Source organism: Salmo trutta, chromosome 35, assembly GCF_901001165.1.
Source record: "Salmo trutta chromosome 35, fSalTru1.1, whole genome shotgun sequence".
Classification (NCBI taxonomy): Eukaryota; Metazoa; Chordata; class Actinopteri; order Salmoniformes; family Salmonidae; genus Salmo; species Salmo trutta.
In genome coordinates, this window is record NC_042991.1 from 16314501 (window position 1) to 16329110 (window position 14610).

The 14610-nt window shown below is 39.4% G+C and overlaps 2 protein-coding genes across 3 annotated transcripts; both read left to right on the top strand.

Moving 5' to 3' along the window:
- Nucleotides 1-1050: 1050 nt before the first annotated feature.
- Nucleotides 1051-8902, top strand: LOC115174719 (BRO1 domain-containing protein BROX). Of its 2 annotated transcripts, none has more exons than XM_029733520.1 (13): nucleotides 1051-1133; nucleotides 1716-1849; nucleotides 1932-2038; nucleotides 2203-2299; nucleotides 4531-4626; nucleotides 4783-4855; nucleotides 5164-5269; nucleotides 5653-5742; nucleotides 5883-5968; nucleotides 6252-6333; nucleotides 6450-6600; nucleotides 6716-6875; nucleotides 7075-8902. In XM_029733520.1, exons 2-13 carry the CDS (start codon nucleotides 1749-1751, stop codon nucleotides 7162-7164), a joined length of 1239 nt encoding a protein of 412 aa, XP_029589380.1. In that variant the 5' UTR covers nucleotides 1051-1133; nucleotides 1716-1748; the 3' UTR covers nucleotides 7165-8902. The 2 variants fall into 2 exon arrangements, with proteins under 2 accessions (XP_029589380.1, XP_029589381.1); XM_029733521.1 differs by having other exon boundaries at nucleotides 1057-1133; nucleotides 1719-1849.
- A 546-nt stretch (nucleotides 8903-9448) lies between these two features.
- Nucleotides 9449-11813, top strand: LOC115174721 (protein FAM177A1-like). Its single transcript, XM_029733522.1, has 5 exons — nucleotides 9449-9869; nucleotides 10508-10663; nucleotides 10762-10816; nucleotides 10978-11072; nucleotides 11474-11813. Exons 1-5 carry the CDS (start codon nucleotides 9849-9851, stop codon nucleotides 11666-11668), a joined length of 522 nt encoding a protein of 173 aa, XP_029589382.1. The 5' UTR covers nucleotides 9449-9848; the 3' UTR covers nucleotides 11669-11813.
- The last annotated feature ends 2797 nt before the right edge of the window (nucleotides 11814-14610 follow it).

The following is a 14610-nucleotide window of genomic DNA, read 5'->3' on the forward strand; positions in this document are numbered from 1 at the left end:
TTCTCCACAACTTTGTCCCTGACCTGTTTGGAGAGCTCCTTGGTCTTCATGGTGCCGCTTGCTTGGTGGTGCCCCTTGCTTAGTGGTGTTGCAGACTCTGGGGCCTTTCAGAACAGGCGTATATATACTGAGCCTATTTTTGTTTATGTCCATTACATGAAATCCAAATAAAATCCATTTAAATTAGTTTGTAATGGAACAAAATAGGGAAAATGCCAATGGGGATGAATACATTTGCAAGGCACTATAGCTATTTAAGTTTGAGCAAATATTTCCATGGGCTTCCACGATCTTCCTCTATTGGCAAACATTATTTTCACATAATTTGCCTAAAAGGGAAATATTTGTACTTCCCTCTCCTATGCCTGTGAATTTGACAATGTACCTGTATTTTTGAAAACCAGATGACATCATTGGATCTGTCTTTAAATAGAGGTGGAAATTTAACCTGCAGTGCTCTGATGAGTTTCCCTTCAGTGCCTTGTAGAGATGCCCCTTTCTGCTTCTTATATCATGTCTAGTTTAAGATTGCATATGCAATATATTATATGAATGCTGAATGCAAATGAATGCTAAATGTCATGAACGGTTACTCCCCCACTTTTTTTTATTATAAAGCACAATATTTCTAAGATCTTTCATTTTACCACGGTTTCTTGTTGGGTGGATGATCCACATTCCTTTTGGGAAATTGCTTTATGAAATTATGTTCAGACAAAAAGCTTGTAGGCTACTATAGTTCTGTTATAGGCAGCATAGCTGTCTATTTGCTTTCTCATCTCATCATTTAATGTTTAACAATATGGGGAAATAAAAGATGGCATTGTCAACCAGTGGTTTGTATAAATGGGCTTGGTTTGAATAACATGTCTCGATGTGAGGAAATTACTTTCTGCCCAAAACTCTCCCATATTTGGTACAGTCTATCGTTTTAACTGGTTTATGATCAATTTTAACATTTTAACTTAGATTGATTAACATTACAGCTAGAGCTGAAAAACGGATCCTAGACCTGTCCCAAGAAGCAACGTATGGTCACATGACTCAATACGCTCTTTCCACTGGTCAAGAACCATTCTGTGTCTTTATTTCCGGAAGTGCATCTTCAGATTGTCAGAGTTCCTAGATCCAAGGTTCGTAAACATCACTTCCACAATATTGTACAAACTAGCTTAATGATCCATCATGAAAAATATCTGAATTTTGTGGTTTTAGATTTTCGATATTTTTAGTCCATTAGGCAAATAGCAAGCTAGATGCCAATTTGTTTACATTAGCAAGCTAGCTAGCTAGCTAACGTTAGTTGGAGTTGCTGTTGTCACATTTGGATAGAGGTTACGTAACAAACCACTTATTAATATGCTGTCTATTTATTTTTGGTAACATTATCTAATAACATTATACGATCAATGTGGTGTGTAATATGTTTACAATAGCTACGTCGTCCTGCAATATGCTAACCCGACTAGCCTATATGGAAACTAATGTTAGTTAGCTAACTACGCTTAGCTATTGTAGCTAGCTAACTATTTGTGTGCTAGCTACAGTAGGCCATCAAGACAGTCAGTTGTTGATGGTTGTCATCAAGGCACAGCCAGCAGTTAAGATACGTTTACTGTCATAACATAAGTATTTTATTTGTAGCTAATCAGGCCGTTATATGTCCAATTATTTATGTATTGAATTGTTAATTGATGTGCCTGTGCTTCATCTAGCAGACATCCAGCTTTTACCATCCAAGCCACAGAATGACTCATTGGTTCCACCGAAACCCATTGAAAGCAACTGCACCTGTCTCCTTCAACTTCTATGGAGTTGCTGGAAGCCCATCAGCAAACAAGATATGCAAGTATGTAGACTTGGCAATTGATATCCATTCTTAGTATGGCAATTGAAAACAAGTTTGCTTACATGTATATCTTCCTCATCAGTGACTTGAGAACAACAAGGGCAAGACTCTTGGAGATGTTCACAGATACCACCTGCAATCCCGAAATCATGAAAAATGCCACCGATGCTTATTTCTCCCTCTTACAAGGTGAATTTTCTGTTTGTGCCCTTTTCTCCTCTGTCTTTAGCCGGGCTCACTGTTTTGTAGTGTTTTTGTGTGATCTTTTAGCTACGCTACGCTCAGCTCATCATGCTTAACTATTTTCCATTCGTTGTTATTAACAATTAGTTGGCGGTCTTTTGATGACACAGGATTCATTGCACCTCTGGATGGCACCACACAAGAGAACAAGCTTCGGTTCATGCAGAACTTCAAGTGGACTGACACTTTGCAAGGAAACACCCCAAGGTAAAGGCTTCTAGCCCATAGGTGGTTGGTTACCTCCATCAGCCCCACAGTCAGATCTCCAGTCAACACATACATTTTAGTTACAATAGGCTTGTCTTGGTTCTTTTGCATTTCCTGCTGACCCTGTTTTATAAATGTGACGAGTGGCTCGATTCGGTCTTATGAAGCGAAATGTTTTTTACATTGGTTTAAAAGTAAAGACTTAGAGCTAGACAATGGTATATCATACTCCACCGTTGAGTAACAATGGGAAAGTAATTCTGCTTTGAAAGTTGACTCTTGAATGTTTTGGTACACCTACTTGTTAGCAATTTATGTCATTCTTCAATAACACAAACTCCAAAGCAAATCAGAGGGAGGAAAATAGGTTTATTCAAAGAGGACAAATCATACGGGGAGGTAGATGGTCATTCTCCCCTGTCCTCACTGGTTCTCTCCAGCGATTCTCTCTCCATAACAAAGGGACAGCATGTAGTTTTTATAACCCAGTCCTAGCCTGTGGTTGACCAATTAGAATTCCTTCCATTAAAACTAGCCAATGGCCAAATAACAAGTATCCTATTTCAGAAGATGTCTCTGAACCATTGATCAATAATTTCCTATTACAGAAAAAACACTATTTCCCTTAATCGTTATTACTCTATTGACTTCTCGTCCTTTTGACCTCTCGTCCTCTGTCTCTGCATTGTGTATTTATCTTTGACATATTCTTATATACTGGAGAGCTCTTGTCTACACCAATTCAGCATCGTTCACACCTTAAGTTAGCCAGTTAAAATAATGACCATATCATATAGGTGACAGCGTCTTAACTTCAGCTAATTTGTATTAATTATTACAGGAAAATAAACTCACAATCATTATTTACAAGTCATTTTAGAGAATTTTAGAACTTGGTCTCGTTGGCCTAACGTTATATCCTCCTTTGACTTTGGTGCAGGTCATGTTGTTTTTCAAATTACTGTCTCTGGTAAACACACACTATATCAAATAAAATCAGTGTATTTGTCACATGCATAGGATACAGAAGGTGTACACGGTACAGTGGAATGGTCACTTGCATAGTGGAGTCTTTTGTTTAGACATCTAGCTAGCTAAACAATTAACCATATCAAATTGATTTTATTGGTCACATACACATGGTTAGCAGATGTTAATGCGAGTGTAGCAAAATGCTTGTGCTTCTAGTTCCGACTGTGCAGTAATATCTAACAAATAATAGATTTCCTGGGGTAACAGTGTAAGAAATAATACATTAAAAAAACAAAATACTTCATAGTTTACTAAGAACGCAAAGCGAGGCGGCCATCTCTGTCAGCACCAGATGTACTTGAACCATAATCCCAACTCATTATGTTATTACCCTGCATGAATCTGCTGGTAGCTAAACTAACCAACTATGACTAGCAAGGCAAATGGCTCTGAGATACAACTAATATTAATACACAGCCAGCTAGACTCTCTTAACCATATACATGGACGAATGCTTCTCCCTCTCTGTCATGGATGCCATGGTTGCCTTTATTTTGAAGATGTAATCTGGAGACAAGTGTTTTATACAACAGCCTTCTGTGTTCTCTTTTCGACTCCCTCCGCATATTTGCAATCAAACGGCAGAATTTCTCCATCTCCTTAGTTATCATACTCTGCTTCCACCGGACATTCCACTGATTTCAAAACTTGGACCTCCAGGAAGTAGAGAGCATTAGCTAGCAACACTTTTGCAGTTCTGCGTGACGTCTTTCGAAAAAGCTGTGTTAGAAAGGATTACCTACACATACTGAGCAGCTCATGTTATAGACAGAAGCGTGATATATATCAGCATGTCCAGCCCAGCCATTACCTCAGCCAATCATGGCTAGCAGGAAGGTTCCTGTTTTTTTTCCCGTGGCTAAACCAACTAGGCTTGTAATTTTAACAATTGTATTCATATTTACAGATGGCATACACATTTGTTATTAAGACACATGGAAGTTCACATGTTCCAGAAGGCATTTCTGTCAAACACATTTTGATAGAAAATGTTTACATTCAAATGCCTCTCCTGTGAAGTGACGCGTGACATACGCCTCGTTTCCTGAAACAAGTCACACGCGTTATTACATCATTACTCAGGTTCAACATTGGCATAGTTTTCTCACTGCAAACAGATGTCTCCGTTCATTATAGAAATACACTCTCTCTCAATACTATTATTGTTATTAACATCCTGTCCCATTGCCTCTTTACAGTGCCCAACAAGATGCTATTTTTGAACTGATCTCCATGGCCTACAATGTTGCAATTTGGCAAACCAAGTTTGCCTCAAGACTTGCAGGAAAGGAAAAGTAAGTGTTTTATTTTCTGCGTTACTAATTTATCATACAATGCATCTGATTATGCAAATTAGGTCATTTATGACTTTGTCAATTCACACTCATTCTATTTACATATCAATATTGTAAAGGGTACACACTGACATTGTCATTTTCTTCCCTTTTCAGTGTAACAGAGGTAGATGCAAAAGATGTCCACAGGAGCCTGAAATATGCTGCTGGGATTTTCAAACACCTCAAGGTGATAAGCTCATATTATCTCTTAATATTATTATTATTATAATAATAATAATAATACATTTTATTTTAAGCACTTTTCAAGACACCCAAAGTCACTTTACATAGAGAGATAATCAGCAAGTTAAAAAGTACACTCTGATAAACCTAACAAATATGGTTCCTATATTGCCCACTTTACATTAACCTCAACACATGGTGAACTATGTGAATAAATTATAGTATCATCAACCTGGACACAGGTCACTGGTTGTTGGTGCATGGTTGTGTTTAGCAGCAGACTCATTCTCCTCTCTGGTCTCTCCTCTGTAGGAGGTCCACATCCCCCGCCTAATCACCCCAGCAGAGAAGGGCCGGGACCTGGAACCCAGAGTCATCGACACCTACATTGTCCAGTGCCAAGCAGAGGCACAGGAAGGTAGCTACACTGGACCCAGTCAACTGTTCTGCTTAATGACTAGGGTCAGGATCTGACAATGTGACTTGGCCAGGAAAACTTCTGGGGTCTTAGGGCAAACTCATGTTACATATACATTACATTTTAGTCATTTAGCAGACGCTCTTATCCAGAGCGACTTACAGTAGTGAATGCATACATTTCATACATTTTTTTTCTGTGCTGGCCCCCCGTGGGAATCGAACCCACAACCCTGGCGTTGCAAACACCATGCTCTACCAACTGAGCTACAGAGAAGGCCAATGTTCCCATGTATTACTGTGTATGTGAGAGAGGGAGAATAGCCTACTTATGAAAGTGTTTGTAATGAATATGATATTAGCCCATTTTTTTTCTGTTTGCAGTGACGATTGCCAGAGCGATTGAGCTCAAGCATAACGCCACTCTCATTGCAGCTTTGGCCTTCGAGACTGCAAACTTCTACCAGAAAGCTGGTAAGTATTTAGGTCTGTCCTGTCACTTCTTGAATTGTGGCATTTTTGTAATGATCTTAAATTGTGTTGGAATGTCTGGATCTAACCACTGTTGGTCCTCCTGATCACTCAAATGAATGTTATCCTCTCTTTCTTCCCAGACGGCACACTGAACACCCTGGAGCCAGAGTGCAGCAGTAAGTGGAGGAAGTACCTCCAGCTGAAACAGCACTTCTACATGTCCTATGTAAGTCATTGAGCAGTTCTAGACAGTTGAGAGAAAGTCTTCGTTTTGTTTTTGACTGTTCTGTAAGTTTCGTGGTATCCAATTGGTAGTTACAGTCTTGTCTCATCGCTGCAACTCCCGTACGGACTCGGGAGAGGCGACGGTAGAGAGCCGTGCGTCCTCCGAAACCCAACCAAGCCACACTGCTTCTTGACACAATGCCCACGCCTTAGACCACTGTGCCACTCGGGAGGCGAAATGCATTTCTAATAATGCTTATGCCCTTCATTTGTCACTTTTTCAGGCATACTGCTACCACGGACAGACTCTCCTCTCTAGTGACAAGTGTGGGGAGTCAATAAGATCTCTCCAAGAGGCAGAAAAATGTTGGTATTTCTGTTCTAGAGATGATACATCATGTTTTGCTTTTTTTAAGCACTTAACAGGTGTCTCTACAGCTTAAGAAGTGTAAATATTTACAGGTCTTGCTTACTGTGTTTAGGCTACTCCAGAGCCGAGACTCTGTGCAAAGAGTACCGTCAGACCAAAGGGCCGGGTAGCACGGCCAAGCCCTCTGAGCAGCTCTTCTTCACCAAGCTGGGTGGCTTGATCAAAAATACCCTGCAGAAGTGCGAGAGAGAAAACGGATTCATGTGAGTTAACACACACACACACACACACACACACCTCCAGAAGAACACTGATTTGTTTAGAGTAAATAACATTAAGCAATTGTAGCATTTATACAGAAATGTTTCATTTCTCCAGATACTTCCACAAGGTCCCAGCCGAGGCGCCCCAGCTGGAGCTGAAGGCCAGTTATGGCCTTGCCGAGCCAATCTCCTTTGAGTTCCCAGCGCTCAGCGAGCAATGCACCCCTGAAGTCTACGCTACCTTTGACCTCACCAAGGGGGCCAAAGACGAGAAGGTAATGCAGTGCCATTTGGCACTGAAACATAAACTATAGTAATCAAGTTATGTGCTCTGATTTTGTTTTGAAGTTATGTCTTCACATATTTTGTCTTGTTACTGATAATAATCATATAAAGACAGTGATAGGGTTTTGTTAATTTGCTTGGCTGGGACAGAAGGTTTAATGTTTTTCCCCCTCACTATTTTGATTGCAGGCCAAACCAAAACGGGAAGAAGAGGTTATTAAGCCAATGAAGGAACCAGATTTGAAGCCTCAGAAAGATACAGGCTGCATAATCTCTTAAACAACAGGAAGACACTACTCCCATACTGTACACATGCTTAAATTCCACCTAACAGAGATATGGAGTCCCATTTCCTTTCCATGAAAAGTAAACCATAGGAAAGGCCTTGTTGTTTCTTTGATTTATGGTAAAATGTTTTACATTATGCTGATATGCAGTGCTACCAAGCCAGACTATTCAGTCATTGAGTATAAAATGCCCTCTGAGAAAAGGTTATTGGTGATGGGGGGATAACATAATAGATATGGGAGTAGAAATGTTAATCAACAAGGAACAGAAGAAAAGCATGGATTTATTCATGCATGGGCTTGTTTTATCTGTAGTGTTTTATGGTCAGTGATTTACAGTAGCATCTGTTGTACTTCATTTTATACGTAGCTGTTTTCATATTTTTTGGGACAAAATATTATTGGGTCAGACTTACAGCTGAATTGTTCTCTCACTAGTGCTGTTGGGGATTTTGTTAAAAGCCCCCGTCATATTGGATCTTTATTTATTGCTCATTTAACAAACTGACAAATAATTTAGTAAGAACTTAACACTCCATGATGAATATCCAATCATTTGAGCAAATAGTATGTTTTCATTTATTTTATTTTTCTGTGTCTGAGATTCTCTAATTTAATCAGTTTTCTTGCAACTGAAAGGACACTCCTGTACATACAGTATCATATTATTCATACTCTCTCAAGACACTCCATTGCTGGGTAGGGCCTGTATTTATTATAGTAACCATTGTGAAATATTCCCCTCTTTTTATAAGAGATTTGAGGACAAGGCGGTGCTTGTCTAGGGTCATAATAACCATAACAAGGCCAACTGTTCAGCAGGAACAGGGAACAACATCTGGAAAGCACTCAGGAGAGCGCAATTTGCTGAATGTTGCAGATAATAAATGTAATTCATAAAGCTGATATGAGCATGCCTGTTCTACTCAAAATAGTTTTCTGAACGTTCCATAACATTGTAACCTACAGATCTTCCTGTGATCTCAGAAAACTGTTTTAAATAACCCAGACTAGTGGCCATGGTTGCTGTTAAGACTGATTGATGAGCGCAGGAACAATAGAATAATGGTTAATGAAGAAAGAAATTCAAATATGTCAATCATAACCTGCTCAAACCATTTCAGTGAAGAGAATGTTGTACTTTGGCACATGGTCTTACACTATGTATGGAAATCTATCAAATTAATTTACTCATTTTTATTTTATCTGTATATGACAATGATATACTCCATATGTATGCATAACTGTAGCTTTCAGAGTACTGATTCGCCATCATTTCCTAACAGTTTTTTTTTTTTAGAACTAATGACAACTAGCCTCTACTGAGGCAGTACAATAGAGGGACAAGTAACCACTAGTATAGTATACTAATTTGCCAATCAAGGAAGACAATTTTGCATTCTTTCTGTGCAACCTCAGAGCCCATTTAAATGCCTTTACATTTGAAATCTTATTAGTCACACACATGTCAGAACTCAGTGTAGATGTACTGTATCCAGCTCTAAATTAGAATTAAAATAATACATTAGGCTATATATTATCTTTACAAGCCATTTTTATTCTTGGAACAATCGATTTTCACATTCAAGGACCAATTGTATTTATTTGAATGAACACACGTCGTTTCCTGTATCAAAATGTATACACCAGTCTAACATTACTCTTCTTCAAATGGTGTCCTTCATTGAAAATGTGTTTCAAATGGAAATAAAAACATCAAGAAACCTGAATTACTATTTTATGTTAAGTTCAAACACTACATTTCCTGGCGTGTGTTGTAATTAGGGTTGCAAAATTTCAGGAACTTTCAAAATCCCTGGTTTTCCCAAAATCCCGGTTGGAAGATTCCCAGCATCAGGAGGAAATAAGCAGGAACTCCGGAATCCTCCAACCAGGATTTTAGGAAAAACTGAATTTATTGAAAGTTCCTGGAATTTTGCAACCCTAGTTGAAGTCATAGCCTTAGATAGACATCACATCATTGTATGTCCCATTATGGTTTATGTGAGGGCATGGGCATAGAGGCCATCTCCATTTTGAAGTAGTCCATTTTGTTCTACTTTTATGGGTTGGCAAACAAACTGCAACCTGTAGTGTGTTGCTTGAACAGGTATAAAGACAAGGTTGGTGATTTACTGCCACCTGCATTTATTGAATGTTTGCTCAAGAGTACAATTCATTGGCTGATCACTCCTCGTGTGATCCTTCCTTAAACCATAGGACGTCCCACCCAGTTGACTACCTCAAAATGGTGAAAGCCTTCAATGGCTCTGCCCATGCAAAAAAATGGCTTTTGGGCGCTAGCATCCTCTTTCTATCTCTATGGTTAGTATCATTAGCCAGAGGAACAACAGTACTGCATATAGCAGTTAACAATAAACCTTGCCATTTGAAAAAGCCCAACCCTCAGCCTTAGAAGGAACTGAAATGAGTAGCCTGTCATCCAAAGGCAGCGTCTGACTGGTGTACACAGTAATCATGACTCAAATGTGTGTTTCTGGTGTGTATCAGGTTTCAAAACTAATGAAGGACCCAGTATCTCGCTTTTTTCTTTTGCCTTGATTGACCATTCCAGTAGCATCAAAGTGGAGGAAATGTATTTACTCTGAGCTGAGAAAACATTTATACTCTACAGGCAGCAGCACAAGGAAAGGAAAACATTTTCTTCAGTGAAGAATGAGCGAAGGTTTCAAGGAAGTAAGTGCTGTTCATATATATGCTAAAGGCTTCACCTGTCGGAGGGTTACAGGCTTTTCTTTAGAATTACTTTTTCAGTATCTCTCGATTCAGATCTACTTTTATGATTGCTACCTGTATGGATCATGCTAATAGCTCTTTAAAGCTAGAATCTGCAGTTGCTACATCCATTTTTGGATTTATAGATGTATGATATATACTCGTTGAATATAACGTACACATGCCTCATGACCTTAGTTGAACTGTCATACCCTATCAGAATCAAAAATGTGAGCTTGTTAATGTAAACAAACACTGTATAGCCTCAAAACATGGTTAAAACTATCATATCGATATCATGGGTGCATCCATAGCGCTATGTATTTGAGTGGTTGCATTATTCTAAACCCTTCCTTCAGCTTTTTACCAAAACAGAGGTGGGGTAACCACTTTGTTATTATTTGAACTGCGGATTCTAGCTTTAAGACTATCCCTTGACAAATAGATGGCGCCATTGGAAATTGCTAACCATAAGCTAATGTAGTACGCACACAGACACCATTATCAAGCACAACCACAACCACAGACCTTATATGAATTATTTATGCAGAACAGGGGTATTCGAGAGGATATGGAGTAATTCACAGTGTGTCTCTCAGGGCCATGACATTCAGGGGACACAGTTCAGGGGTCCCTCTCTGTCCCAGCAGAGGAGGGTCATCCATTTCTCCAGCGGTGAGACTCTGGAGGAAGATAACAGTGAGACAGAGGAGGATACATCACATGAGCAGGTGTTTAGGGAGCCTGAAGACATGGTATGGAAGTATTCAAACAGATAAGATTTAGATTCTTAGTAGAAATACTTTTTTTGTCCATTAGTAGTCTAAATGTAGCAATAACCTGTGTGTTTTAGCTTAAACTCCCGTGGAGAGCATATACTTGGTCTCTGGGCAGGAAGTCATTGCGCAGTAAGTTGCATTCCATTCCAGTGTGCTCTTGAAACATTCAAATTCAGCAAGGCAGTGTACTCCATATAATTCAGTCATTGTATAGAAATACTGCTTTACCACTGTATGTCAATTAAATACATTTTTGAAAAGGTCTTACATAAAGTATTTTTGTCTTTTAGCTTGTGATTTTCTTGGGGGAAAACTGGCTGGTCTACTTGGCCTTAACACTGCCAAATACCAGTATGCTGTAGACGAATATCAACGTTCCATTAAGGTAAGGTAGTTGTACACATAACATAACACATCACATAGTCTTTCTTGACCACATAGGGCCAGGCATGAGTTTTTCCTGACAATGTGAGCTGACCAGGTACAACCTGGTGATAGGCATTAGGCCCCACAGTTGTTCCTGTTCTGGCCAAGTGGCCAGGAAAAGCTCCTAGACCTACATATAAAGCCTGCACGACATATTCAGAAATGTAGGCCACATGTGTAGGCCACATATAAATGTAGGCCACATATGAATGTTTCCATTCATCAGTCATTTTTAGCTCTTGATTAGACTTCACATCAACTCTAATAATTTATCAATCAAACTCAGACAGAAGTAAATTCTGTCTGAGTTTCTAAACCTAATTGAAACATTGATAACCCAACGGTTTTGATCACTTCTAGACCAAACCCAGTAAAGAAACTGAATGCTCTTATGAGGAAGGAACAGAGAGAATTCACCTTTCTTCAAGGATGAGCAGTGAGTATGGGGCCACAAGCTCCCACAGACTCCCTGCTGGTTCTCAAGCCTCCCAGAACATTGAGCACAGAACTACAGGATCCCACATCAAGGGCTATCAAAATGATAATGAGCACTGAGAAAGAACTAGCTATTATGAATTAAACATATTAACATGTGTTAAGAAAGCTAATATTCATGTTGATGTGTGTATTTTTTGCTGTTCCTCTCGCTATGGTTTCTACCAAACCAGGGATCAAATACATGTATATTTGATATTTAAAATACTTGTTTCTGTGTATTTGAGTGTTGTCACGTTCTGAATCTTCAAATTCCCTGTCATATATGAGCCAAGGCGCAGCGTGCCGGTAATTCCACATCTTTATTTGAAAAAAAACCCAAACCAAAACAATAAACAGGTAAATAGAAAGAAACATAACACAACTGTGGCGTACACACACAGAAATAATAATAACCCACAAACACAGGTGGGGAAAAGGCTGCCTGAGTATGATTCCCAATCAGAGACAACGAATGACAGCTGCCTCTGATTGGAAACCATACTCGGCCAATAAAGAAAAACAACATAGACATACACCACTGTCACGTCCTGACCAGTTTAGGGATTATTTGCTATTGTAGTTTGGTCAGGACGTGGCAGAAGGTATTTTGTTTATGTGTTTCGGGGTGGTGGTGTATGTAGTAGGGTGTTTGATTTATTATTTCCGGGTTTTGGTCTATGTTCTATGTTTTGTATTTCTATGTTCTTTCTGGTTTGTTGTATTTCTATGTTTAGGTTGATGGGGGGTTGGACTCTCAATTGGAGGCAGGTGCTTTCTCGTTGCCTCTGATTGAGAGTCCTATATATGGGTAATTGTTTGGTTTGGTGTTGTGGGAGATTGTTTCTTGTTTTGCCTGTGTGAGCGTGACAAGACTGTTTTGTTGTACGTGAGTTCTTCGTTTTGTTATTTTGGTGTTCTCTTTATTTAAAAATAAATACAAGATGAGCATCCACATTCCTGCTGCGTTTTGGTCCTCTATTCCCGACGACAACCGTTACAAACACATAGAATGCCCACCCATGTCACACCCTGACCTAACCAAACAGAGAAAAATAACTCTCTCAGGTCAGGGCGTGACAAGTATTGCCCAAAACCAGTACCTTTATACTCCTGAGACCCAGTAATACATTTTTGTCTTCTCTAGTGGACATCAGTTCTTGGTTCATATCACTGAGGCCATACAAGCCACTGTATTAAGTCCTGTTGTCCCTTTGAGAGGACATTCTGGGCTTTTCGATGAAAAGAGCGTCTGCTAAATGAGGTAAATGTAAATATCACGTGTGGGGGTGTGACCTTGACATATCTTCCTGGTTTAAAAAAAATGGCTGCCGTCAAAATTAGGTAATTTTATGGAATATTTTAAGTGTGTGTAATTATTAATTATTTTTGTGTTTGATATTCAAATTGTTTCTAGAAAGTGAATATCTCAGGAATAGTTAAGTGAGTTGTCAGGACTGTGTAATAAATGTTTCACATTAAATAAGGGCTAAATAAGAGCTTATCAAGAAATGTCCTCTGAAGTGGCCACCCGGATGCCGCAACTATGTTTTCACCTACTGTACCCATTGACTGCAATGTCCATTTTTTCATATTTACGTCCTAATGACCACTACAGGGGACAATTTTGCACGTACAATAAAAGATAACAATATTATTTTCTAGGTGACATGTTTTTTTTTCACCCTAAACACTTATGTTATGTAAAATATATATGTATTGGTCAATAATATAAATGCAACATGTAAAGTGTTGGTCCCATGTTTCATGAGCTGAAATAAAAGATCCCAGACATTTTCCATTTGCACAAAAAGCTTATTTCTCTCAAATGTTGTGCACAAATTTGTTTACATCCCTGTTAGTGAACATTTAGCCTAGTGGTTAGAGCCTAGTGGTTAGAGCCTAGTGGTTAGAGCCTAGTGGTTAGAGATTGGGCCAGTAACCAAAACGTTGCTAAATTGAATCCCCGTGCTGACGGGGTAAAAATCTGTTGTTCTACCCCTGAACAAGGCAGTTAACCCATTGTTCCTAGGCCGTCATTGTAAATAAGAATTTGTTCTTAACTGACTTGCCTAGTTAAATAAATAGAAAAATGTCTCCTTTGCCAAGATAATCCATCCACCTGACAGGTGTGGTATATCAAGAAGCTGATTAAACAGCATGATCATTACACAGTGCACCTTGTGCCGGGGACAATAAAAGGCCACTCTAAAATGTGCAGTTGTGTCACACAACACAATGCCACAGATGTCTCAAGTAGAGGGAGTGTGCAATTGGCATGCTGACTGCAGGAATGTCCACCCGTGCTGTTGCCAGATAATTGAATGTTCATTTTTCTAATGTAAGCCACCTCCAACGTCGTTTTAATTTGGCAGTATGTCCAACTGGCCTCACAACTGGAGACCACGTGTAACCACGCCAGCCTAGGGCCTCCACATCTGGCTTCTTCAACTGCAGGATCGTGATACCAGCCACCTGGACAGCTGATGAAACTGGGTTTGTACAACCAAAGAATTGTCTGCACAAACTGTCAGAAACCATCTCAGGTTAGCTCATCTGCGTTTTCGTCGTCCTCACCAGGGTCTTGACCTGACTGCAGTTCAGCGTCGCAATCGACATCAGCGGGCAAATGCTCACCTTCGATGGCCACTGGCACACTGGAGAAGTGTGCTCTTCACGGATCAATCCCGACTTCAACTGTACAGGGCAGATGGCAGCGTGTATTTTAATTTTATTTATTTAACCTTTATTTAACTAGGCAAGTCAGTTAAGAACAAATTCTTATTTACAATGACGGCCTACCAAAAGGCCTCCTGTGGGGATGGGGGCTGGGATTAAAAATAAATTAAATAAAAATATAGGACAAAACACACATCACAACAAGAGAGACCTAAGACAACAACATAGCATGGCAGCAACACATGACAACACAGTATTTTAATTTTATTTATTTAACCTTTATTTAACTAGGCAAGTCAGTTAAGAACAAATTCTTATTTACAATGACGGCCTACCAAAAGGCC

Bases quoted from the DNA above. Each gene is read 5' to 3' on its own strand.
- LOC115174721 (XM_029733522.1), top strand. From the start codon at position 9,849: ATGAGCGAAGGTTTCAAGGAA. The intron at 9,870-10,507 runs GTAAGTGCTGTT...TGTGTCTCTCAG, and splicing joins TGAGCGAAGGTTTCAAGGAA to GGCCATGACATTCAGGGGAC. The intron at 10,664-10,761 runs GTATGGAAGTAT...TGTGTGTTTTAG, and splicing joins TTAGGGAGCCTGAAGACATG to CTTAAACTCCCGTGGAGAGC.
- LOC115174719 (XM_029733520.1), top strand. From the start codon at position 1,749: ATGACTCATTGGTTCCACCGAAACCCATTGAAAGCAACTGCACCTGTC. The intron at 5,743-5,882 runs GTAAGTATTTAG...CTTTCTTCCCAG, and splicing joins AAACTTCTACCAGAAAGCTG to ACGGCACACTGAACACCCTG. The intron at 5,969-6,251 runs GTAAGTCATTGA...TCACTTTTTCAG, and splicing joins AGCACTTCTACATGTCCTAT to GCATACTGCTACCACGGACA.